This window comes from Tamandua tetradactyla, chromosome 13 (genome assembly GCF_023851605.1).
Source record: "Tamandua tetradactyla isolate mTamTet1 chromosome 13, mTamTet1.pri, whole genome shotgun sequence".
Classification (NCBI taxonomy): domain Eukaryota; kingdom Metazoa; phylum Chordata; class Mammalia; order Pilosa; family Myrmecophagidae; genus Tamandua; species Tamandua tetradactyla.
The window spans coordinates 83,480,347-83,506,671 of record NC_135339.1 but is presented as its reverse complement, the minus strand read 5'-3'; the positions used below and the strand labels follow the sequence as shown (position 1 = coordinate 83,506,671).

The 26,325-nt window shown below is 34.2% G+C and overlaps 1 protein-coding gene across 1 annotated transcript in view; it reads right to left on the bottom strand.

Moving 5' to 3' along the window:
• WDR11 (WD repeat domain 11) overlaps positions 1-26,325 on the bottom strand; it is a 102,556-nt gene that overhangs the window by 35,225 nt on the left and 41,006 nt on the right. The window contains exons 11-16 of the mRNA XM_077126226.1: positions 18,823-18,907; positions 12,207-12,313; positions 9,361-9,436; positions 4,304-4,412; positions 2,076-2,200; positions 78-225 (exon numbers count right to left, since the gene is read on the bottom strand). Coding sequence (XP_076982341.1) covers positions 78-225; positions 2,076-2,200; positions 4,304-4,412; positions 9,361-9,436; positions 12,207-12,313; positions 18,823-18,907 — 650 coding nt within the window. The remainder of the gene's footprint in view (positions 1-77; positions 226-2,075; positions 2,201-4,303; positions 4,413-9,360; positions 9,437-12,206; positions 12,314-18,822; positions 18,908-26,325) is intronic.

Below are 26,325 nucleotides of genomic sequence, written 5' to 3'. Positions count from 1 at the left end.
ATGGTTTCACTGGATACAGAACAACAAAATCTTTGATAAAAATTCTTGATTAAGATTTAATCAAGGGTTGGACTCACATCTGGTGGAATTCGGGCACTATCTTTCACCGAGTTTCCTTCAACAGTGAGATGATAAACCTGCCCAGCATTATCAGTAAACACAAAATGTTCCCGGGCAGAGATGTTCTGACTGAGTTCAGATTTACTTTCTGCTTCCTGCAACAAGCTTTGGGACAGAGAAAAATAAGATACAGATATTTCTTTTCCTAGAGTGACATCTATAATTAATTTACTCACCCAAAATACAGACGCATTAACAAGAGGTTCAAAATCATTTTTAAAAATACAATCTTTGCTCAGCTAACAATAATAATGCCATGTGATCTATATTTACTTAACTCAAAAGAACCCCTAGTTCTGTTTCTGCAGCAAACACTCCTCAGCAGTGAGGCCTCACATCTAACCCACCATTGCCAAAAGCTTTTACTTGTAAAATTGTTGGGTATGGGGATGGTACTTAAATTTAGAATCCCCAATCCATTTTCTTTGGTGTGCCTAAATGGTAATATGGTCCATCTGTGTGTTCATGTTATCTTCATTTGAATTTCAGAAGTTGAAGTTTACAGAACAGATGGGCAGAGAAGATGATCCTATTCACTACGGATGCTGACATGTGGATATTACTGCAAACATTTTATGATGGTATGAAGAAATACATTAATAAAATTAACTTTTCCATAATCTGGACATGTACTGAAATACAATACAAAGTATGTACAAAAGTAGATGATTTTGGGGTGGGCCACGGTGGCGAGTTCTTGCCTGCCATGGTGGAGACCCAGGTTGATCCCTGGTACCTGCCCATGCAAAAAAAAAAGCAGATGACTTTGCCCAATATATCCCAGAGTAATTTTGGCAGAGAATAAAAAAGCATTAGCAAAGTCTCCTTAGAGGACTGGGGAGAAAGGAGGAAATATTAAACTTCCCCATCTGGGGAATTCCAATATTCTTACAAGCAGTGGGGACAACCAATTCAATAGGCTGAACCCTTGATCTTGGGGCCTGCCCCTATGAAACTTATGCCTGCAAAGGAGAAGCTAACCCTACTTATAATTATGCCTAAGAGTCACCCCCAGAGAACCTCTTTTGTTGCTCAGATGTGGCCTCTCTCCATAAGCCAATTCAGCAGGCTCATTGCTCTCCCCACTACATGGGACATATCTCCCAGGGGTGTAAATCTCCCTGACAATGTGGGACAGAACTTTCAAGATAAGCCCAGACCCAGCATCATGGGAATGAGAAAGTCTTCTTGGCCAGAAGGACGAAGAGAGAATGAGACAAAATAAAGTTTCAGTGGCTGAGAGATTTCAAACAGAGTCAAGAGGTTATCTTGGAGGTTATTCTTACGTATTATATAGATATCCCTTTTAAGTGTGTGGTGTACTGGAATGGCTGGAGGGAAGTACTTGAAACTGTTGAACTGTGTGCCAGTAGCCTTGATTCTTTTTTTTTTTTTACATGGGCAGGCACTGGCAATCGAACCCAGGTCCTCTGGCATGGCAGGTGAGCATTCTTGCCTGCTGAGCCACGGCCCTCCCTGTAGCCTTGATTCTTGAAGACGACTGTATACCTATATAGCTTTTACAATGTGACTGTTCGATTATGAGAACCGTGTGTCTGATGCTTGTTTTATCCAGGGTATGGACAAATGAGTAAAAAAATTCAGGATAAAAAAGAATTACTGGAGGGAAGAAATGGGAAAAAATGGGTAGATTAAAATAGCAGTGGCCAATGAGAGGGAAGGTTAAGGGGTATGGAATGTATGGGTTTTTTATTTTTATTTCTTTTTCTGGAGTGATACAAATGTTCTAAAAATGATCATGGTGATGAATATACAACTATGTGATGGCTGTTGTGAGCCACTGATTATATATACTATGGACAGACTATTTGTGTGTGAAGATTTCTCAATTAAAAAAAAAAAAGTAGATGACACTTTTTTTGGGAGGACATTTGTCAAGTTCCCAACAAAGGTAATGGTATTATAAATGACAGTGGCAAGAAACAGTACTGTACCTGATCACAGATGACTCAGCAATACTCAGCTCTGTATCTGAGACCACAGTCTGGCGGGCCATGGCCTCTCGGGTAGCAAGTTGTTTCTTCCTCAGGCTCTTCAGGTTGTGAGAAGGTGACCACTCCTGTGCAGGAAAGACAGACTGAGACAAGTGCTAGGTTTCCTTCTGTTAAATAATCCTTCCAGAAAAGCTTTATATACTTGCCATTCCCCAGCATTATTTATCATTACTAGACATTAATTCACAGATTTTTATTAGGCTTTATCCATTTATAAGAAGGCTGAACAAATGTATTTTAATTAGCACTCGAGGTAGAAGAGTTTAGTAATACAAAAATTTAATTGCTAATTACCACGGTTTGCCAACCCCCAACCAAAACCATTCCTGTTAACCCTGAAGAACGCCTAGGGCTCTATATCAGAATCACAAAAGTTTCACACACGAAAATTACTTTCCAGAAACCTACAACCTCTAGATAGGTTTCTAGGCCAGATAAGTACTGAAACCCAGATGGGCAAGCGTCTCCAAGAACGTCAACTAGTTTCATCCACCTATCCCATACTAGATACATATGACTATGTCTTCCCTTTTAGCTCCCTTAGGTGCACAGGGTTCACATAACCATGCTCCTCAAATCATGGCACACTGTCATCCATAAGTCCACACAAAACCTCTCGTTTTACTTATTTATTCCCTTATATTTCACTATTCTGATGCATTTAACCCAATATCTTCATGTATGTTTATGTTCTTAATGTCTATTTTATATGCATGCATCTGTAAATGAAATATATAGGACTGTGCTATATATCTCATTCTCTTTCTCTTTCCACTCAGCATGCTGTATTTAAATCCTATCCGTGTTCTTTTTGAAGGCTGTATTACACACCATGGGTACATCCACCACTTTTTAATCTGTTTGTTCTTTCAGCAAAGGGCATTCAGAATACTTTCAAACTCCCATGACAAATGACACTGTAGTTGACATCTTTGTGAAAGTATCCTTATGACCAGGAGCTGAACAGCTGGCGCACAGAGCATACCTGTGTTTGTCTATATGGCCAGTTTGCTCTCCAAAATTGCTGCACTGGTTGGCATTCCTCACAGCCATGCACAGATTCCCATATTCCTAGCCCACCCACACTGATGCTATCCTACCAATTTCTATTGGTCTAAAAGGTTTATCATCATGGTTACTTCACTTTACAGATTTCTGAAAACTGATGAGTACACATATTTCTTCATATTTTTGGCCTTTTAGGTTTCTTGCTATTCATTAATTGTTCACACACTTTGAACATTTTTCCATTAGAGATAGTATCTTTTCATTGCTGATTTGCAGGCATTACCTCCATAATAATTCCCTAGGTGGATTAGGGAAGGCCTTGTTGGTTTCACACAGTAGAGAATTTCTTTTTCCAACTTGTCTTCGATCTTTAACTTCACAATGGTCTCTTTCACTAAACGTAAATTATTAATCTAGACACAAACAAATTCTTTTTTTTCTTTTTGCCTCCTGGTTTGAGCTTCTGAGCTCTTATTGTGCTCCCAGGCCACAAAGATATTCTTCTATATTTTATTCTGTTAATAAGTTTTACTGTTTCACATTTAGTTTTTTTAATTCCAGTGGGGCCCACCTTTGTACATGGTATTAAGTATGAGATAATCAATATTTTTTTCCAGATACTGAGTTTTCCCAGTACTGTTTACTAGATAACCTATCTTTTCTCCATTGATTTGTATGCTATTTTATCATATATTAAGTTCTTAAGCACTCATGGGTCTATTTCTGAACTCTTTATTATGTCAGTCTGTTTTCTGTTCATATGTATATATGACACTGTTTTTATTGCTATGTTTTTCTAATATGTTATTATATCCATTAGGTTGGGTCCTACTGTTACTCCCCATTTCCCACATTTATCCCGCCTTTTTCAAGGCTGACCTCACTATTCGGTACCCTTATTCTTTCATAAATATTTTAGAATGCATTTACGATGTGCCTCAAAATATCAAAATGAAATTTTGATAGGAATTGAAACTAATGCAACATTAGGTTGCGCCATCCACAAAAATAACGGTTATCTCTATTTAATTCGTCTCTGAAAAAAACATTTTAAACAATAAAATATGTGGCATGAATGATTTTACCTCAAATTAAAAAGAGATATTCACCACGTATATGTATATCTAAATAAATTATTTAGTTCTTAAATTGTAACTTACCAAAGCAGTTATTGCAGGGAAGTTTTTAGACATTTCTCTAAGAAGGGTACAAGTCCTAACATCCCATAACTCCAGGGGTTTATCTTTGAATACAACTGCCAAATACTGTCTAAAACAAAAGAAAACAAAACAAATTACTAAATAAGCCCCTTTTTGAAATATTTTCACCATGATTTAGTACAAATAAAAAGTTTAGTAAATCAAAAAACTCAGATGATATATTCTAAACATAAAAGCTTAAACTTTTAGTCCCTGTAATTAATAGTCATGAGTAAGAAGGTGAAGCTATAAGATGACCTTTGAGAGCCCATCTAACTTAACACAATTAGGCAATTAGACAAAGAGCCCAGCTCAGAAGAAAAGGTGAGAAAAGGAAGGTGAGAAAAGGCAAGGGTAAAAATCCTGACAAAAAGGTATTCAACAAGTATCACTTTAAACACCCTCTGTCAAGCCTGGAAGAGGTATCAAATGAAGCCAATGAATGCAATTCAAAAAAACAAGAACTGAGTTTTGATTACTCAGTAACCACTGAGAGGAACTAAAAAATAATCCACAAATGACCACTGACACTGAGGAAATGTGACACAATAGGAAGATCTCTGTACTTGGGGTATCAAAGGACCCAGATTCTCTGCCACTTGATAATTACATAGCTTTAGACAAGCCACGTCACCTTTCAGAGGTCATTTTAGTTTATCTTTAAAATGGTTTTAATACCTGTCTTACCTACCTCACTAAATGCTGTAAGAATAAAAATCAAAATACACAGCTGTCATGGTTAGGGACAGGTGTCAACTTGGCCAAGTTGTGGTACCTGTCCATCTGATTGGGCAAGCGCTGGCCTGTCTGTTGCAATGAGGACATTTCATAGGATTAGGTCATGATCACGTCAGCTACATCCACAGCTGATTCCATTTGTAATCAGCCAAAGGGGAGTGTCTTCTGCAATTAGTGATGCTAAATCCAATCATGGGAAGCCTTTTAAGGAGGACTCAGAGGAGACAGGTTGCATTCCTGCTTTAGCTGGTGAGCCTCTCCTGTGGAGTTCGTCCAGGCCATCCATTGGAGTCATCGGCTTCGCAGCCTGCCCTGTGGATTTTGGACTCTGCGTTCCTACGGTCACGTGAGACACTTTCATAAATTTTATATTTGCAAGTGTTCCCTGTTGGTTCTGTTTCTCTAGAGAACCCTAACTAATACAACAGCACACACGAAAGAACTTTAAAAATCATGATGGATTACACAATGCTATATATTACACATTTTATTATATCTAATGTAAAGGTATATAAAGGCAGGTACACAAATATTCATGTACACAAATGGCTACTATAACACAGAATCTCATAAATGTTATAAGAATTCACTTTGAAAAAGGAGATTAGTTTTGAAAACAGAAAAATGGCATTCCAGACAGAATTACAAATGTGACAAATCGCAAAAGACAGGAAGGGACACAGGGTGTTTTGGGAATACAGTAGCTGAAATGCAGAGCATATGAATGTAATCATGAGAAAGAAAATCAAAATGATAATTTCAGATCATGTTATGTTAAATACCATACTAAGCTATGTAGAAATTTATTCTGCAAAGAATAGTGAGCCACTGAAAGTTTTGAAGTAGGGGGGATAATGCATTCACCTGTTTGAGATGTATTAATTTAACCAGCATGTATAGAATTGAGACTGACTGGAAATGCTTCGAAGTGACTGAAGAATCTAAGATTTGCAATAGTCTTGCTCAGCAGCTCTCAAACTTTTTAACCTCAGGATCCCTTACCACTTTTAGAAACTACTAAGGACTTCCACAGAACTTTTATTTTTCAGTTTGTTATTTAAAACTTGGAAATTAAAAAAATATTTTTATAATTCCTTTAAAATGAAAAAAACAGAAAACTAGCAAGGTGATAGATTTAAACACAAGTCATATTGATAACTGCAGTAAATATGAATAATTAAATAGTACAATCAGAAGGCAGAAATTGTCAGATCATATAGAAAGCAAGCCCCAATTATATGCTATCTACAAGAAACCATCTTTAAATGTAAAGACACAAATGGGTTTAAGTAAAAAGACAGAAAATGATAGACCATGCAAAGTCTAACGAGAAAAAACCTTGAGTGGCTCTATCAATCTGAGACTAAATCAATTTATGAACACAGAATATTACCAAAAACAAAGCGGCAGATTTCATAATGATAAAAGAAAAAAGTTCATCAAAGGACATAACAATTTTAAATACATATACACCTAATAACAGAGCTTCAAAATACCCAAGGCTAAAACCTAAGTCCTTAAAAAAAAAGAAAAAGAAATCTAAACTTAAGAAAGAATAGAGAAGACCTGAATAGTAGTATCAATTAGTTTGACCTAATTGACAACCTTTCAAGTATACAAAGAACATTCAGTAAGGACAAACCAAATTCTGGACCATATAACATATAACATTTTAATTAAAAAAGACTGAAATAATATAAAGCATGTTCCTTGATCCCCAAAGAATTAAACTAGAAATTAATAACAGAAAAATACTAGCAAATCCCCTCAATACTTTAAATTTAAAAATATACCTTCAAACATATCTCATGGAAAATTTAAAAATATTACGAAGCAAATTATAATGAAAGTACACCAAATCAAAATATGTAGGATGAAGCAAAAGCAGTGCTTAAACAGCATTAGATGCTTACACTAAATTTAAAGACCTTAATTCAATTATCTAAGCAATTATCTATGCTTCCACCTTAAGAAACCAGAAAAAGAAGAGTAAGTTAAGCCCAGAGTAGGCAAAAGGAAGAGAATAAAAAAGAGCAGCAGCCAATGAAGGAGAAAAACCACACAGAAAAATCAATGAAATCAAAAGCAATTTCTTTGGAAAGATTGATAAAATTGATCAACATAATTTACTGATAGGAACAAAAGAGGTCACTACAGATCACACTGACATTAAAAGGAAAAGAATATTTTCCCATAAATTACCAATAAATTCAACAATTTCACTGAAATGGACAAATTCTTTGAAAGACATCTTCTACCAAAGCTTCCTCAAATAAATAAATAAATAAATAAATAAATAAATGAATAAATGAATGAATAAATAGAAGAACCTTACTATATCTATGAAAGAAATTGAACTTCTATTTAAAATTTTCCCATAAAGAAAATGTCAGGTTCCACTGGGTTTACTAGTGAATTTTCCATACTTAGGTAAGAAAACAGTTATCAAGAAAAAAAAAAGAGGAGGGAATATTTTATAACTCATTCTACAAGGTTAACATTACCATGACACCAAAACCAAACACGGACATTGTAGGAAATCTAAACCAATATCTTTCAGGAGCACAGATTCAAAAACCATCAATAAAATATTTACCAGCAAATCAAATCTACCAATATATCAAAAGGGTAATACATCATTACCAAGTGGGGTTTATCCCAGGAACGTAAAATCGATTTAATATTTGAAAACCCAATGTTATTCATCATATTAACATACTTAAAAACAATGCAATTCACCAAATTAACAGACTTAAAAACAATGTAATTCACCATATTAACAAACTTAAAAACAAAACACAAATATACCATACAATCAGGACAACTAATGCAGCACAATTTATGCAGAACTTCTGATAAAGTTCAATACCTATCCATGACACAAATTCGCAGCAAACTAGGAATAAAAAGGAACTTCCTCAACTCAATAAAGTTTGTGGCATCTATCAAAAAAATTACAGCTTGTATTACACTTAATGTTCAAAGACTGAATGCTTTCTCCATAATATCCACAAATAGAACAAGCATGCCAGTTCTAAACACTTCTATTCAATATTGTTTTAGAGGTCATGATCAGGGTCATAAAGCAAGGTACAAAAAGCATACAGATGGGAAAAAAAAACATAAAAAAAAGAGTCTTTATTTGCAGACAACATGATTTTCTACATAAATGAATCCTAAGGAATCAATTAAAACACTAGCAGAACTAGTACATTTAGTGAGGTAACAATATAAAGTCAATATTCAAAAATCAATTGTAGGGCAGGCCACGGTGGCTCAGCAGGCAGAGTTGTGGCCTGCCATGCCGGTGATCCAGGTTTGTTCCCTGGTGTCTACCCATGCAAAACAAACATACAAAAAAATCAATTGTATTTCAGTTTACAATCAACAAATAGTTGGAAATTGAAATTAAATACTGAAAAAAATCCATTTATGATAGCATCAAAAAACAAGCAAGAAAATGAACAAAAAATGTTTAAGATCTATACTCTGAAAACTACAAAATATTGAAGAGAGAAATTAAAGACCTAAATAAGTAAAGAGATATACATGTTCATGAATTGTAAGCCTCAATACTGCTAAGGTGACATTATTCCCCAAACAGCTCTATGGATTCAATGCAATTCCAATCAAAATCCCAGGAACCCTCTTTTGATAAAAAAATGACAAGCTGATTCTAAAATGAATATGGAAACAAGAAAAGCCTAGAAACACCAAAACGATTTTGAAAACAATTTTGGAGAGTTTATACTTTACTTGTTCTTTTGATTGTTATTCATTCAATTGTTATTTTTAATAATTCCACTTTATATATACTTTTCTCTTGGAATAAAACACTTAAAATTTAACAGGAGTAAATTATAAAAAGGACAAGTTCTTTCAATTCAATAAGCCCATACTAAAGTAACACAGCCATAAGAATTTCATTATATAATAATATTTTCTTAGTGAATAACGTGCATTTACAACAATACAGCAATAGTGGGAAAAAAACAGGGTTACTGGTTTTAGCAATCTAATGAAATGTTACGATGTTAAATTTAAATTTAACATCTTAAATTTAAATGTTAAATTTCCCTCATCTTTTTATAAGTACAGAATTAAAAGCAGCAACAACTTACTTTTGTGATCAAAATATTTTCTTTGATAGAGCTACATATCAACATTTCCTATCAAAAAATTCTCTATGCATTCCAGCATATTCCCACTTAAAGATTTTTTTTAAAAATCCGTAAGATTCCACTGAAATAATACCATAATTTTTTTAGGTAGACACTTACTTCAAATGAGATACTTTAATCATTTCGATGGGTGATTCGTCATTGCCTCGTTCACCGCGGAAAGCAATGCTCCTACCTTTAATTGCAAATATTAGAGAAAGTAAAAGCAGCACATAAAAATTTAAGAAACTAGAAGCCATACCACTATAATTTGATCAGAACTTTCCTCTATTTTCCTTCAATTTGGTTCCTAGCTGTTTCTAATAATCTATCTATATATATTTAAATTCTTGGAAACTATTAAAAGCTAACAGTTATAATATATTAATTATATAAGATATCTGTTTTATAAAAGGACATTTTCATTTCATTATAGGTTTCTTGAATTCCTTATGTGGTTTCTTTCAAATAATTCAATTTTAATCCAATAATATCAATTCCTACATTTTTAAGCACCTACGGCAAAGCAACTGTCCACTGACCCATGTTTACAAATACTAACTAGTGGGGGAAAGAACTCTTTAAACAGATATTTCAGACTTCTTTTCCTATGTGCAAAATATGTAACTAAGACATTTTGACACAGTTCTACCTAAAACTCTTTATAAATTGAAACTGGGAAATCATTACCACAACGTTCATGTATGCTGTCAAAAGAAGCTAAACGTTTTTCTAAGAACAAAAAAAAAAAAAAAAAAAGAAAGGTCTACCTTATTTCCAAACAATATATTTTAATATCTTTCTTCAGAATTTTATTTACATTATACAATAGAGAATACACTCACTACAAACATAACTGTATACCTAAATGTCTCCCTGCTCTTCAATTTCATCAAGCCAAAAATCTTATTATGTTTGATATCAGGTGTCGAACACCCCATGTAGTTTACTAACTCAAGTAGTCTGCTTCCTTCCTGAGAAAAAAACGGCTATAAAAGTCTATAATCAATTAACACAAATGTTCCACTTATGGAAGTCAGAAACTATGACTACAGAAATCTGTTCCTCAAAACAAATCTGTGAGGCCCATCCGGATAATCTCCTGATTTTAAGAGACACTGATTTTAGACCTTAATTACATCTACAGAGTCTCTAACAGCAAATTAGTGTTTGATTGAATCATTAGGAAAAGATATGGACATACCAAGGGCCTTTTTTAGATGTCTGTCTACCAAACACACCTACCTGATTTCAAAACACATTCTAAAGCTAGTAATTAAAAAGTATTTTACCGATGATTTAAAAGGTTCAAATATCAATAAAAAAGAGAAAATCTATGAAGTAATGTATTTGAAGAAAAAAACAGAAAACACATTAGGTAGTAATGGTACTACTGTCCATATAATTTAGGGGAGGAAGTAAAATTCCAATCTTATTCTATGTACCAAATAAATTCCAGCTTGATTAGCATAAAATATAAAAATATTAACATCATAGTATTCAATAACATGAGATGAAACAGAAGAGATAGCATTGATATATTTGCCTAAATCAACATTTGAGTCTTTGGAAGGTTTAAAGATATCATGAGCAATTTTTTTTTTTAACTATGAGAAACTATATACAAAACATGTAAAATCACTATAAAATTAAGAGACATTCTAGAAATCAATAAACAATTGGTAAACTGTCCAATGGCAAAACAGTATATGCAAAGTTCCATGTAGAATAGAAATTTATTAAATCATACACAAATACACACAATGTTCAATTTCACTAGTACTCAGTAAAAATGGTATATTTTATGAATAATGGAACGTTTTTTGTTAATCATTCTAATTGCTAGAGGAAAAAAGAATCTGTGAAAGCCAGGTTTTAAATTAGTTAACATTTGTAAATTTAAACTAATTAGAAAAAACACACAGGCATTTTTTTTTAGTGAATGACATATCAGCATTTCATCCCTGGGATATCCTATCATCCCTGGGATATCCTATTACCCCTGGGATATCATATAACGAGAGAGATAGCGAGTGCCAGTTTGTTAGCAAATCAGGAATCTGGGGATGTGTCACTGAGCAGGAAACTTCCAGTGAGACTAGAGGTACACTATTAAAGGCGGGGCTGATTCTTGAGGTTCAGTAGCATACTCTGATAGGTAAGAACAAAGGTACCTTTGAGAACCTGGAAATACATATTGAGAACAGAAGGAACCAACCATATCCTTGCTTTATTTTATGCAAATATACACACACACATCTTACTGGTTAAAATCATCTACATATACTCTCATGTTACTACACCACTTCAAGAAACTTACCACAAATTCTGTTAAAAAAATGTATCTGAAGTCTCTGCATGCAATACAAAATAATTTAAACTCTCACTTTATTATATTTCAAACATTCTTCATTTTGAAATTCAATGGATTCTAGGTTTTTAATCACTCTAAGTTATTTTACTGAAATGTTCCCTATTGGAAAATCTTGAAACTTCCAAATTTAGTTACCCTGCTAAGTCAATTAGAGACAATCGAAAATTTTAAATTTGAGCTGTTTCCAACAATTCTTAAATTTTGTTTTTAAAAAGGTTTTCTACAAAGGCCAAAACTTTTAACAGAGGATCTAATAAAGTCTAATTATAAAGATTTATTGAAAATTTATCTTTGGGTTATATATAAGAATATACTTAAAAAGTAGAACTGATATCATTTTTTAATGAATCTGTCTGTTCAGGCTAATAGTATTCCATTTTATCATGCACTTGTTTTAACAAAATTTCCAAACATACAATGATGAGACTTTTCTAGGGCAATTATTCTAGAACAAAATGAACATATGAGCACAGAATATAAGGGATAAAATCTAACATGAAAGAGGTAATTTGGAACAGATTTAACATAGTAACATCTTTAATCATTATGAAAAAACATTTAAAATCTTTTTTAACAGTTTAAATACACAAACCTGTTGGAAGATCGACTAGTTGAAGTTCATTTCTCACTAATCCCATATTGTTCGGTGTTGAAGTAGCAAAAGAAAGAAAACCCATCAAACTTGTCCATTCGATGCCTCTACAGAGAGAAATTAACAAAGATAAATCTAATATACTTTATTGGTTTGAAAAATCTTGAAAATTAAGTTTTGCTTATTAAGGCCTAAATTTTATTATACAACTCAAATAATATTAATGTGCCTTATACATTACTTCCAAGGTAGTTGGAAGACCCTTTCCAAATTTCTGTTCTTTATGTAAATATGGAACTGTTTTTTGAAAAGACAACATTTCATCTATAACTGCTTTGACACTACAACGGCAGGGTTGAATACTTGTAACAGATACTGTATGGCCTGGAAAGTCTAAAATATTTACTGTCTGGCTCTTTACAGAAAATGTTGCTGAGCCCTAGTCTAGTCTATCCATTGCTACTCTAATTTAATGTGAGTGCTAAATTGAGCATTAAATACTGCTTTTAACACATACTCATTTGCCTGAGAAGGTACAATGGCTCCTTACTACCTCCTGAATCATATCTGAACTCATCACTGTGGCTATCAAGACTACTGAGCCATTTGCCTCATCCTACCTAAGCAAATCTCTCATCATTGGACGCTTATCCCCCACTTTAACCACAGTAACTTTCCTCATTGACCCCGTATACTCACTCACCTAGTTGCCTTTTCTCAGAAAGGCAAACATATTCCAAAAGAGAACTAAAAATATCTTGCAACAGTAAGGAATTGCTGTAGTTAGCAAGAATTTTAGCTCTTAAAAAGAAATGTTTTGTTGAAACAATCATATAAGGCCGTTTAAAACTTGGTATTCTTTGGAATTTCCATATCTGTAATGACTTCCCTCCTTCCTCTTCAAATACTATTTAAGTTCAAATCCTGGCTCCAATGCTTATTGCATCTCAAATTCTTCATCTCTTGTGCAGGAATAATACTGAGTGCAGAAACAAAGACTGCAGCATAGCAGGCATTACAGATATTGGCAATTATTGTCATCATTATTATCACCTGTATTTCAAGAGTTAACACAAGCCCCCTTTTTTTTTTTTTGTAAGGCCTACCCCATCTTCTAAACACAAGATACGCATATTGTGAACACCATATAATTTTGTCTTCTTTTTTCTTTTCTTTCCCCTAACATCTAACAGTGCTTATTAATATTTCTGTTTACAGCAAACAAAAGAAAAAAAGAACTCTCTGTGAGTCTGATGGCTTCGATCAGATTTGTTTACCCACACATTCACAAAGTCTTGCTGCTACCAATATGAACCAATTCGACTCCCTTAAACAGATGCCACTATCTCTGGATATGAGAAATTCTAGTCTTGCCATTCCTTCCTTCATTATTTTTAGACATATATCTGATAAGTACTGAGGATATTCTAGTGATCATGCTAGGTACTGGGAATACAGCTGTGATATATATATACATATAATTATACAGTTCTGGAGGTTACAATCAAACAGAAAAGAGACATTATGCAAGCATATTCTGCATTAACTATTACAAAAGAGAAATGGTACAAAATTCAACAACAGCGTATACGAGTCACACATAATCCTATCTCAGGGGCCTGGCAGCTTCCTGGAGAACTATTAAAACTGAGACCCAGAGGGCAAAAACGGTTTTAATCTAAGTCTGAACAAGTGGGGAAATGGTGTGACAGGCTGAGAAACACTCCACCAGATTTTATTTTCTTTGAAGGGTGGTACCATGACTGTCCTGGCTATGTCGAGCAGGTGGCATAAAACAAGGTACATGACAGGTGTTCACTGCATTTTGTTATATTAAACAAATGGTTCCCCAGAAAAGCCTAGCATTCCTTTGTGTGTTTATAGTGCCCCACATACTCAGAAGTGCTTTCCCCATTTATGCTTTGCCCCACTGTACATGATAAAAACAGAATATAGAGTGGCTGCTACTTTGTAATCTAGCAGTAGGAGCATGCTGTCTTTAAACAGATTCCAAGAGCAGCAGCTTGTATATCCAATTCTTACAGATCAACTAAAGAAAATAAAAATGAAGTTGGACTTTAAAGTGGATTAGATAAGAAAAGGATTATCCCTCAAATGAAAATACTCTAACACAGGTGAGTACAAATTCTCTAACACAGTTGAGTACCACCGGCTCTCAGGGCTATGGTCTAGGTTTAATCAACGAGGCCTACAAAAACACGTGTAATCTATCAGTATATATTTGACTTCTTGAAGTTTTGACTCCTGTAAGTTCTCAAGTTGGCCAGTTGCCCATCTCTTTGTAATGCTACAAAGGCTACTTCTCAAGATTGGGTAGCTGACGCAACCACATACTTTCTGAAAGTTCAAAGACTGCATGAAATTAACTTTTAGAAATTTACAAACAAAAGAAAGATCATTTTAATTTCTAAAGATCATTCAACTTACTCAAAGCAATGCTGAATCCATCAATGTCTAAGACCCATATAAACTACTATTATAATAATCATTTTTTTTTTTTTTTAACATGGGCAGGCACTGGGAAACGAACCCGGGTCCTCTGGCATGGCAGGCAAGCATTCTTGCCTGCTGAGCCACTATGGCCTGCCCTATAATAATAATTTTTGACAGTACTGCACTACATTATTATAAATCAACATACTGGACAAAGACACAAACTAATAATCTTAGAAATCAAATAATTTTTTAAGAAGGCCTACATGTATCACACTCCATTTTGTTTAGGTATTTTCCAATAGATAATAAAAAATGTAGGTTATACCTGTTCATACGCATACAGAAGATTCTCACTAAGTATTTGTGAAACACAGCTGGTTAAAACATCATGGTTTTAAAGAACATACACAACTAACTGCAGTAAGGTAGTTCCTGGTCATGTGTATGCACGCAATTCTGAACACATAGTTTTAAAAAACATATTTTGTACATGGTAAAAAAACAACTTTCTACAAGTTTACCTTTTATTGGCTTATGAAAATCTCAAGTGTATTGGATTTACTGCTAATAAGTTCATCAACCTCTATAACACATCTGTGAAATGTGTATAATGACTTTTAATTATAACACTTTAATTACATGAAGTAAAACAAGAACCACAGGGTTTTAGCTGCTTCTGAGACATCATCTCCTGATATAAAATGTGAATTATCTTGAAAATGGCCATTAAGAGTAAAAATTCATATTAAAAAATGGAACATAAAATGTTTCAAGAAATGATCATGATAATGAATATGCAACTATGTGATGATACTATGAATTACTGATTATATATGTAGAATGGAATGATCAAAAGTTAGAATGTCTGTGTTTGGTGTTTTTTGGAATTCAAAAAAAAAAATTAAAAAAAAAGGAGCATATCTTTGTGATCACTCACAATACCATCCTGCTTGAGTAGCATGTCCCTTATAATTTACTCAGTATCCCAAATAACACTTTTAAACAATTCCAATGTTATTCAATCACAAATATTATCATAGTATATGTAAGTCAAATATTTAGTGATATCTATGACCTAACTAAATAACTGATTCAGAATAACAAGTCTTACTTAAAACAAGTAGTTAGCTGATAAATTAGCTATTACATCTTTATTAAAGATTTCAGTGACATCTCCCTCCACCATCATCAAACTGAAAGTGTGCTTGATTTTCCAGAAGCATGCTTCAAATTTCTACCATAAATGCTGGCTCAGTCAACAATTATATTTTATTGCCATCATATTTTCTAGTAATCTATGTGCCTTTCTAGCTGGAGATCTAGTACATGTACTGTAAAAGCAAAGAATTCAGGCTCTGCAGCAAAAAAAGCCTAGATCGAATGTTATCCACCTTTCTTTCAGAATACTCTCCAAATCTTAGTTTCTTCTTCTGTAAACTGGGAAAATTAATAGTGCTTGCCTCATAGGGTCATCATAGTGGGGATTCAATGAAATCATGCATGTAACATATCAGTACTTAAGTCTAATCCTTGGAACAAGAACTGATTAAATGGAGAGTTTTGATTGGTTGGTGTGGCCATAAAAGAAATGGCCATATACAAAAGCCAAAGGTGAAAAGGAATGTCAAGAGAGAAGAAACATACACAGGAAAGAGGGAAAGGAGAAGATACTAGCAATGCCATCAGGGATTACTGGAAGCAGTATCAGATGGCAAATTGCAGACACTGTAACAGAGGAGGAAGAAAAGAAAGACAACGAACAATAGCCTAAAACAGTCCAAACAAGTATCTGTTTCACTGCATGTGAAAAGTCCAAAGTTTTCAAAAAACATAACTATATCACATAACAGTGCTTAGGGATATATCAAAGGAGCACAGCTTAACGTGGTAGTAAAGCTTGGCTGCATCATAAAACAATGCTCTTGAAAAAATAAAGCAATGTTAACTTTTTCAGATTTCCATTAAGATTAGAAGTTGTACCACTTAAAGGGTTAACCCTACCCCAATTCAGAAAATGCATTTACTCAGAACAATGTGTGCACTAAAAGTTCACTAAGAATTTTAGTATATATATATTAAATCAGTAATTATATCATGTATGGAAGTCAGAAAATGACCCTTCTTATACCTTCATTAAAAGATAATGAAAATACAACCAATTCACAGGCTAAGCCCATAATCTTGGGGTTCACCCCTATGAAACTTATTCCTGCAAAAGAAAAGCTAAGGGGAGGGCCGCGGTGGCTCAGCGGGCAAAGTGCTTGCCTGCTATGCCGGAGGACCTCGGTTCGATTCCCGGCCCCAGCCCATGTAACAAAAACGGAGAAACAGAATACAATAAAACAAGAAAATGTTTAAAAATGTTTCCCTTTCTTCCTTCCTTCCTTCCTTCTATCCTTCCTTCCTTCTCTCTGTCTTTCCTTTAAAAAAAAAAAAAAAAAAAAAAAAAAGAAAAGCTAAGCCTACTTATAATTAAGCCTAAGAGTTGGTCCCAGAGAACCTCTTCTGTTGCTCAGATGTGGCCTTTCTCTCTAAGTCAACTTGGTAGGTAAACTCACTGCCTTCCCCATTACATGGGACATGACTCCCAGGGGTGTAAATCTCAGTGGACAGGACTCCCAAGATAAGTCAGGACATGGCATCATGGGAATGAGAAAGCCTTCTTGACCAAAAGGAGGAAGAGAGAAATGAGACAAAATAAAGTTTCAGTGGCTGAGAGATTTCAAACAGTAGTATTATATAGATATCCTGGTTTGTGGTACACTGGAGTTGCTGGAGGGAAGTACCTGAAACTGTTGAACTGTTTTCCAGTAGCTTTGATTCTTGAAGACAATTGTATAATTATATAGCATTTACAATGTGACTGTGTGATTGTGAAAACCTTGTATCTGATGCCTCTTTTATCCAGGGATTTGATACATGAGTTAAAAAATTAAAAAATATGGGGGGATAAAGGTTAAAAAACTGGGTAGATTGAAATACTGGTAGTCAATGAGAAGACAGGGTAAGGAGTATGGGATGTATGAGTTTTTTCTTTTTCTGGAGTGATGCACATGGTCTAAAAATGATCATGGTGATGTATACATAACTATGTGATGATACTGTGAGCCAATGACTGTACACCATATATAGATTGTATGTGTGTGGAGATTTCTGAATAAAAATATTTTTAAAAAAGAATATAAGAAATCTCAAATATAAAAAAAAATTTAACAAATGATAGCTGAAAACAATGAAGAAAACAGCTACCTGTAACTCCCCTACTTGTATGAAGAATCAGTCCTCACACATTCAGAATTTAAAAAACCATAAAAAAATATAAATAAAAAAAGATTATGAAAAACTTCTGGAAATTTAATAAATGTGCATACATGGAGCTTTACAATTCATCATTGCTGGGGCAAAAAAAAGGGATATAGTCAAGCAACCACCAAAATAATGTTATCCAAGCAGGCATGCCTGCACTTTAAAACAGCAACACAGGGCGGGCCACAGTGGCTCAGTGGCAGAGTTCTCATCTGCCATGCCAGAGACCCAGGTTTGATTCCCGGTGCCTGCCAAGGCAAACAAACAAACAAACAAACAACAGCAACACAAAGTGATACTCTGATCAACTTAGCCCTTCCTCAGATATCTCCAAAAACACAGCCCTCATAAAATATCTCACAATCAAAGAATAAATCCTACATAGTTTTAGTTCTTTCCTGAAGGTGTTTAAACAAATAAATTAATAAGATTAATTAAGAATTAAAATGAATTTGTTTGTCATGAACAGGTTTACTGATGGATCTTTATAGAAATGAAAAGAATAAAATTAAACAAAATAAAGAAGGAAGTGCAGTGATTCCAGCGAGACAATGGCATGGACTTCAGGAGTTCAAAGAAATAAGATGGGGCAATAAAACGAATAAAAATGTCTCTATTGCATAATGTCCTTACAAAGGAAACAACTAATATTCCTCCTTAATTAGAATATTCATTAGTTTGACAAGAAATGGTTATTCAAAATTTTCAGTCAAATAATAACCACTGCAGATACTACTATTCAACGTAGAAAAGTTCATGAGAACTTTTCCCTGTATTAAAGAGAATTAGTATGGGTTACTATTTTGTGATCTCAACTGAGAAAAGCAAATCACCAGCACAATGGCATACTCACTTGACTTCACATGAGTGGACACTCAGCTCCTTGTGGAGCAGCCCACTGGTGAGATGGTACACCAGGACAGAACCATTACTTGTACCTGTCAAAATGGCGTAAAAGAAAAGTATGAATTTAGTGCAAATTCCAAATCTTTCCAACAAGATACTTTCTCAAAATTTTAATCATTTTATATTTATCTTTTATAAAAGGAATGTGAGCTGTGTACTAAAAAAAAGAGTTTATTTCCGACCTTTTTCATATTAAAAAAAGGCCTAATCTAATTATATAATTACCAAAAAATGTGCCTAATCTCAACTGCCCTAAAATTATACCTACCCTCAGGGACAGATTTTCACAGAAAGACTTCAAAACTTAACTCAATGCATATAAAATTATTTTTTCTAGCCACTTTACTTTTTTATTTTTTTAAATATTTTTATTGACACATCTTCACTACACACAATCCATACATGGCATAGAATCAATGGCTCACAATATCATCACATGGTGGTATATTCATCACCATGATCATTTTTAAGGACATCTGCATCACTCCAGAAAAAGAAATAAAAAGAAAAAACAAAACTCATACATCCCACACCCCTTGCCCCTCCCTCTCACAGACCACTAGTATTTCAATCTACCCAATTTATTTTACCCCATATCTCCCATATTATTTATTTATTTATTATTCATATTTTTTACTCCTCTGTCCATATCCTGGATAAAGGAGCAACAGACACAAGGTTTTCACAATCACACAGCCATACTGTAAAAGTTATATCTTTATACAATCATCTTCAAAAATCAAGGCTACTGGAACACAGCTCAACAGTTGCAGGTACTTCCCTCAAGCCATTCCAATACACCAAACACTAAAAAGGGATATCTATATAATGCATAAGAATAACCTCCAGGGTAATCTCTCTACTCTGTTTCGAATTTCTCAGCCACTGAAACTTTGTCTCATTTCTTTCTCCCCTTTTGGTCAAGAAGGCTTTCTCAATTCCATCATGTTGGGTCCCAACTCATCCTTGGGAGTCAGGTCCTTCGTTGCCAGGGAGATTTACACCCTGGGAGCCATGTTCCATGTAGGGCAGGGGAGGGCAGTGAGTTCACCTGCCGAGTTGGCTTGGAAAGAAAGTCTATATCTGAGGACAAAAGAGGCTCTCTGGGGGTGACTTTTTAGGTATAATTTTAAGTAGGCTTAGCTTATCCTTTGCAGGAATAAGTTTCATAGGGGTAAACCCCAAGATCAAGGGTTCAGCCTATTGATTTGGTTGTCCCCACTGCTTGCGAGAATATCAGAAATTCTCCAAATGGGGTTGAATATTTCCTTCTTTCTCCCCAATTCCCCAAAGGGACTTTGCAAATACTTTATCCATTGCCCAAATTACTTTGGGATATATCATGGCCTCATACTAACCTGGTCAAACAAAATCTCTCATCCTACTCGAGATTCCATGTACTTAATGGTGTTCAACTAAACTGACCATTCAAGTTAAATTAGGTAAAGCGCTACCAAAAATATAAATTTTGCCTCAAGTAAATATCTCTTCCCTTAATCTCACATAGAAGTTGAAGTTTTAAAATACTGATGATATCATCCTTTACCCTGTGTTCTAATCTACCTTAGTCGTATCCAAATCAGCTTTCTTCATAGCTCTAGTTGAAGTCTGATTCCATTTTCAACTTTTTAAACAATTCCTGTATGGGGTACTGCTGACTTCCATAGCTTCAGAGCTCTAACTCCAAGTCTCAGTTGTCACATAAATATCTGAAGTTTCTGGCAAAGGCCAGGTTATATACAAACAGCTCATTATCTCAGAATTTAGAAATAACAGTTACAACTCTTGAATATATGTGACTGCTATCAAGAGCTTACAATCTAGAACCCTTTACAGTAGGCTCCAACCTGATAACTCATGCTTTCAACTTCAGTTCACCAAGTTTTTATATTACAGTTAGTCCATGAGTGAGGCTAACTGTAATATAATATAGCATTTATCTTTTTGTTCCTAACACTTCATCCAACCTATAGCTCTTAAGGTTCATTCATCTAGATGCACACCTCACAACTTCATTCCTTCTCGTGGGTGGTCAGTAGCCCATTTTATGTATCCCCATAGTGTCCCTTTCCATTCTCCAGTCATTTATACTTAGGCCACTTAAACCCACTGTGAATCTCAGAACACTGCTGCCATAAACACCATTGTGCAAATATCCATTCCTGTCTCCATTCTCAGTTCCTTCTGGTATATACTGAGCAATGGGGTTGTAGGAACTTATGGCAACCACACCCCTAGCCTGTGAAACTATCACGCTGCCCTTTTAAGGGGCTGCACCTCTCAGTTTCCCTAACATCAGTGAATAGGTACATCTCTTGCTCTGACTTTTCTAATACTTATTTCTCTATGTGCATTCTTGAACAGTTTTATTCACACGTTATACAATCCAACCTAAATATATAGATGTGACTTCATAAATTTTTAATGCAATTTTGTTGAGATATATACACAGCATGAAACCCATCTGAAGTATACAATCACTGGTTCACCACATGGTTGAATGCACATAAATTTAAAGAAATACTTTATTAAAGCTTTTCTACATGTGGGAGATTGAGCATGTTTTATTTATAGTCAGTCCCCCCAAAAAGGTAACCTAGCAGAGCTCATTAACCAGAATTTTCTCTTTTTCTCTAAAAGGTATTAGTGTTTGTTCTGTCCTTTTTATTAAATAAATCATAAGCTATAGTAAAGTATGGCACTTAACTACAGATTTTGTAATTAAAGAAACCTGAAAGCGCTAGCTATGCCTGACATTCTTGGGCAAATTATCTGTCCACACTAAATTGTTTCTGTCTCTTTAAAATGGAAATAATAGAAAAATCCATTTGCAGGAGATTAAATAAGAAAACCGAAGAAAAGAAGTTTAGCACAACACTACCAGGCACTCAGTAAGCATCTGGCTAATGACTACTCTTCATATTATCACTGTAATTATAGTTTGCAATTATTATATCTAAGGGCTTCAGGTGGCAACCACAAAATTTAATTAGAAGGGACATGGACATATGTAAATTTCAGTCCCTGAAATGTTTTATAAGTTAAGAAAGAAAAGTGAATGGTATAATTGTTTGAACAATCACTTTCTCAGACGGATTAAAGGATGTATAGAAAGCAACAGAATGGAAGTAACAATGTTAAGCAAATTCTGATTTTAGCTTATGTGATAAATAAATCTCCAAAAATCTAAAGTCAGTAACATTCTAAAAACAAAATACAGTAAGACAGTTGTTTACATTTTCATCTATTCTCTAATAATACCTTATGCTGCTAAGAAAGTACTAAAGCATTACTGAAATTCTGAAATTAACAGATCTTCATACTAATCAAATGATTTCTATGTTCTCCAAGTTTTAATGGTGTTTATGATCTAATACTCTTAAGGGCACCACAAGAAATAATTTCACAGATGAATTATGCTTCTCTTTCCTAGTAACTCTACAAAGCTAATTTAGGCACTTATTTTATATATTGCTTTTACTTTGTTACTATAGTAAATCCAATAAATTTAATATTCATGAAATACCAATAAAAAGTGACATATTCAACAATGGATCTCAGACCTTAACACTGATTTTATTACATAACTATTCCAGGATTTAATTTTCCTCAAGAAAACTGTATGCTGACAAATCCTAATTCAAACCTCCAAAAAAGGTTTACTATGAATCATTAGTTTCTAAAACACAAATTAACACATCTCTGCATTTAGATAAATCTAAATAAACACCTACACACGATGTTACTGAATTTGAAATTGAAATCACTTCCAGAAGATAGCAACAGAAAAAAATGAGATTAAGAATACTGCTAAATAATAATACCCAAAAGAATCTTTAAAACTCAGGAATCAGTTATAAACTGAGATACACTGGCCACAAAATAAGTGTGGTCAAGTTTTCATTGAAAAGAAAAAAAAATCACAAATCACATGCTTATACCCTGGACAGAAAGCCAGAAGCTAATCAATACTATTTTTTTAATTCAAGAAGAATTTATTGAGAGCAAACTTACAGGACACCCTGCTCTACAGAAAGGATGCAGTAGTGAACAGGCAGGTAAACACCTGGCCTTTCTAGAATTTGTGGTCTAGTAGAAGAAACCAACAAGCAAGTCAAGAACTAAGTGTTAAAATCTGTAAGTTTAGAAAGTAGTGAGCTATACTGGATCACCTAGTAGGAGGATTAAGCATTTACTACTCACTCCAAAAGAGTAAATTATATACTTTAAATATCTGACATTTCAAAAGAAATATTAAAGTAGTCCTCATGGGAAAAATCACATGCTGTTGAGCTTTCTTAGATGTATTTTGTGGTTGGTATTGTTTCCCTTCTGAATTACGTTTCAGGGCACTGATGTTTTTTAAGTATTTATTTATTTATTTATTTATTTATTTTTATTAATTAAAAAAATTAACTAACAACATTTAGAAATCATTCCATTCTACATATGCAATCAGTAATTCTTAATATCATCACATAGATGTATGATCATCATTTCTTAGTACATATGCATCGATTTAGAAAAAGAAATAGCAAGACAACAGAAAAAGAAATAAAATGATAATATAGAGAAAAAATAAAAATAAAAAGTACAAAAATATATAAGAAAAAAAACAACTATACCTCAGATGCAGCTTCATTCAGTGTTTTAACATAATTACATTACAATTAGGTAGTATTGTGCTGTCCATTTTTTTTTTTAGAAATCATACCATTCTACATATGCAATCAGTAATTCTTAACATCATCACATAGATGCATGATCATCGTTTCTTAGTACATTTGCATCGGTTTAGAAGAACTAGCAATATAACCGAAAAAGATATAGAATGTTAATATAGAGAAAAAAAATAAAAGTAATAATAGTAAGAACAAAACAAAACAAAACAAAACAAAAACCTATAGCTCGGATGCAGCTTCATTCAGTGTTTTAACATGATTACTTTACAATTAGGTATTATTGTGCTGTCCATTTTTGAGTTTTTGTATCTAGTCCTATTGCACAGTCTGTATCCCATCAGCTCCAATTACCCATTATCTTACCCTGTTTCTAACTCCTGCTGAACTCTGTTACCAATGACATATTCCAAGTTTATTCTCAAGTGTCGATTCACATCATTGGGACCATACAGTATTTGTCTTTTAATTTTTGGCTAGACTCACTCAGCATAATGTTCTCTAGGTCCATCCATGTTATTACATGCTTCATAAGTTTATCCTGCCTTAAAGCTGCATAATATTCCATCGTATGTATATACCACAGTTTGTTTAGCCACTCGTCTGTTGATGGACATTTTGGCTGTTTCCATCTCTTTGCAATTGTAAATAACGCTGCTATAAACATTGGTGTGCAAATGTCCATTTGAGTTTTTGCCCTTAATTCCTTTGAGTAGATTCCCAGCAATGGTATTGCTAGGTCGTATGGCAATTCTATATTCAGCTTTTTGAGGAACCGCCAAACTGCCTTCCACAGTGGTTGCACCATTTGACATTCCCACCAACAGTGGATAAGTGTGCCTCTTTCTCCGCATCCTCTCCAGCACTTGTCATTTTGTGTTTTGTTGATAATGGCCATTCTGGTGGGTGTGAGATGATATCTCATTGTGGTTTTGATTTGCATTTCTCTAATGGCCAGGGACATTGAGCATCTCTTCATGCGCCTTTTGGCCATTTGTATTTCCTCCTCTGAGAGGTGTCTATTCAAGTCTTTTTCCCATTTTGTAATTGGGTTGGCTGTCTTTTTGTTGTTGAGTTGAACAATCTCATTATAAATTCTGGATACTAGACCTTTATCTGATATGTTGTTTCCAAATATTGATTCCCATTGTGTAGGCTGTCTTTCTACTTTCTTGATGAAGTTCTTTGATGCACAAAAGTGTTTAATTTTGAGGAGTTCCCATTAATTTATTTCCTTCTTCAGTGCTCTTGCTTTAGGTTTAAGGTCCATAAAACTGCCTCCAATTGTAAGATTCATAAGATATCTCCCTACATTTTCCTCTGTTTATGGTCTTAGACCTAATGTTTAGATCTTTGATCCATTTTGAGTTAACTTTTGTGTAGGGTGTGAGATATGGGTCTTCTTTCATTCTTTTGCATATGGATATCCAGTTCTCTAGGCACCATTTATTGAAGAGACTGTTCTGTCCCAGGTGAGTTGGCTTGACTGCCTTATCAAAGATCAAATGTCCATAGATGAGAGGGTCTATATCTGAGCACTCTATTCGATTCCATTGGTCGATATATCTATCTTTATGCCAATACCATGCTGTTTTGACCACTGTCGCTTCATAATATGCCTTTAAGTCAGGCAGTGCAAGACCTCCAGCTTCGTTTTTTTTCCTCAAGATGTTTTTAGCAATTCGGGGCACCCTGCCCTTCCAGATAAATTTGCTTATTGGTTTTTCTATTTCTGAAAAATAAGTTGTTGGGATTCTGATTGGTATTGCATTGAATCTGTAAATCAATTTAGGTAGGATTGACATCTTAACTATATTTAGTCTTCCAATCCATGAACACGTTATGCCCTTCCATCTATTTAGGTCTTCTGTGATTTCTTTTAGCAGTTTTTTGTAGTTTTCTTTATATAGGTTTTTGTCTCTTTAGTTAAATTTATTCCTAGGTATTTTATACTTTTAGTTGCAATTGTAAATGGGATTCGTTTCTTGATTTCCCCCTCAGCTTGTTCATTACTAGTGTATAGAAATGCTACAGATTTTTGAATGTTGATCTTGTAACCTGCTACTTTGCTGTACTCATTTATTAGCTCTAGTAGTTTTGTTGTGGATTTTTCCGGGTTTTCGACGTATAGTATCATATCGTCTGCAAACAGTGATAGTTTTACTTCTTCCTTTCCTATTCTGATGCATTGTATTTCTTTTTCTTGTCTAATTGCTCTGGCTAGAACCTCCAACACAATGTTGAATAATAGTGGTGATAGTGGACATCCTTGTCTTGTTCCTGATCTTAGGGGGAAAGTTTTCAATTTTTCCCCATTGAGGATGATAATAGCTGTGGGTTTTTCATATATTCCCTCTATCATTTTAAGAAGTTCCCTTGTATTCCTATCCTTTGAAGTGTTTTTAACAGGAAAGGATGTTGAATCTTGTCAAATGCCTTCTCTGCATCAATTGAGATGATCATGTGATTTTTCTGCTTTGATTTGTTGATATGGTGTATTACGTTAATTGATTTTCTTATGTTGAACCATCCTTGCATATCTGGGATGAATCCTACTTGGTCATGATGTATAATTCTTTTAATGTGTTGTTGGATACGATTTGCTAGAATTTTATTGAGGATTTTTGCATCTATATTCATTAGAGAGATTGGCCTGTAGTTTTCTTTTTTTGTAATATCTTTGCCTGGTTTTGGTATGAGGGTGATGTTGGCTTCATAGAATGAATTAGGTAGTTTTCCCTCCGCTTCGATTTTTTTGAAGAGTTTGAGGA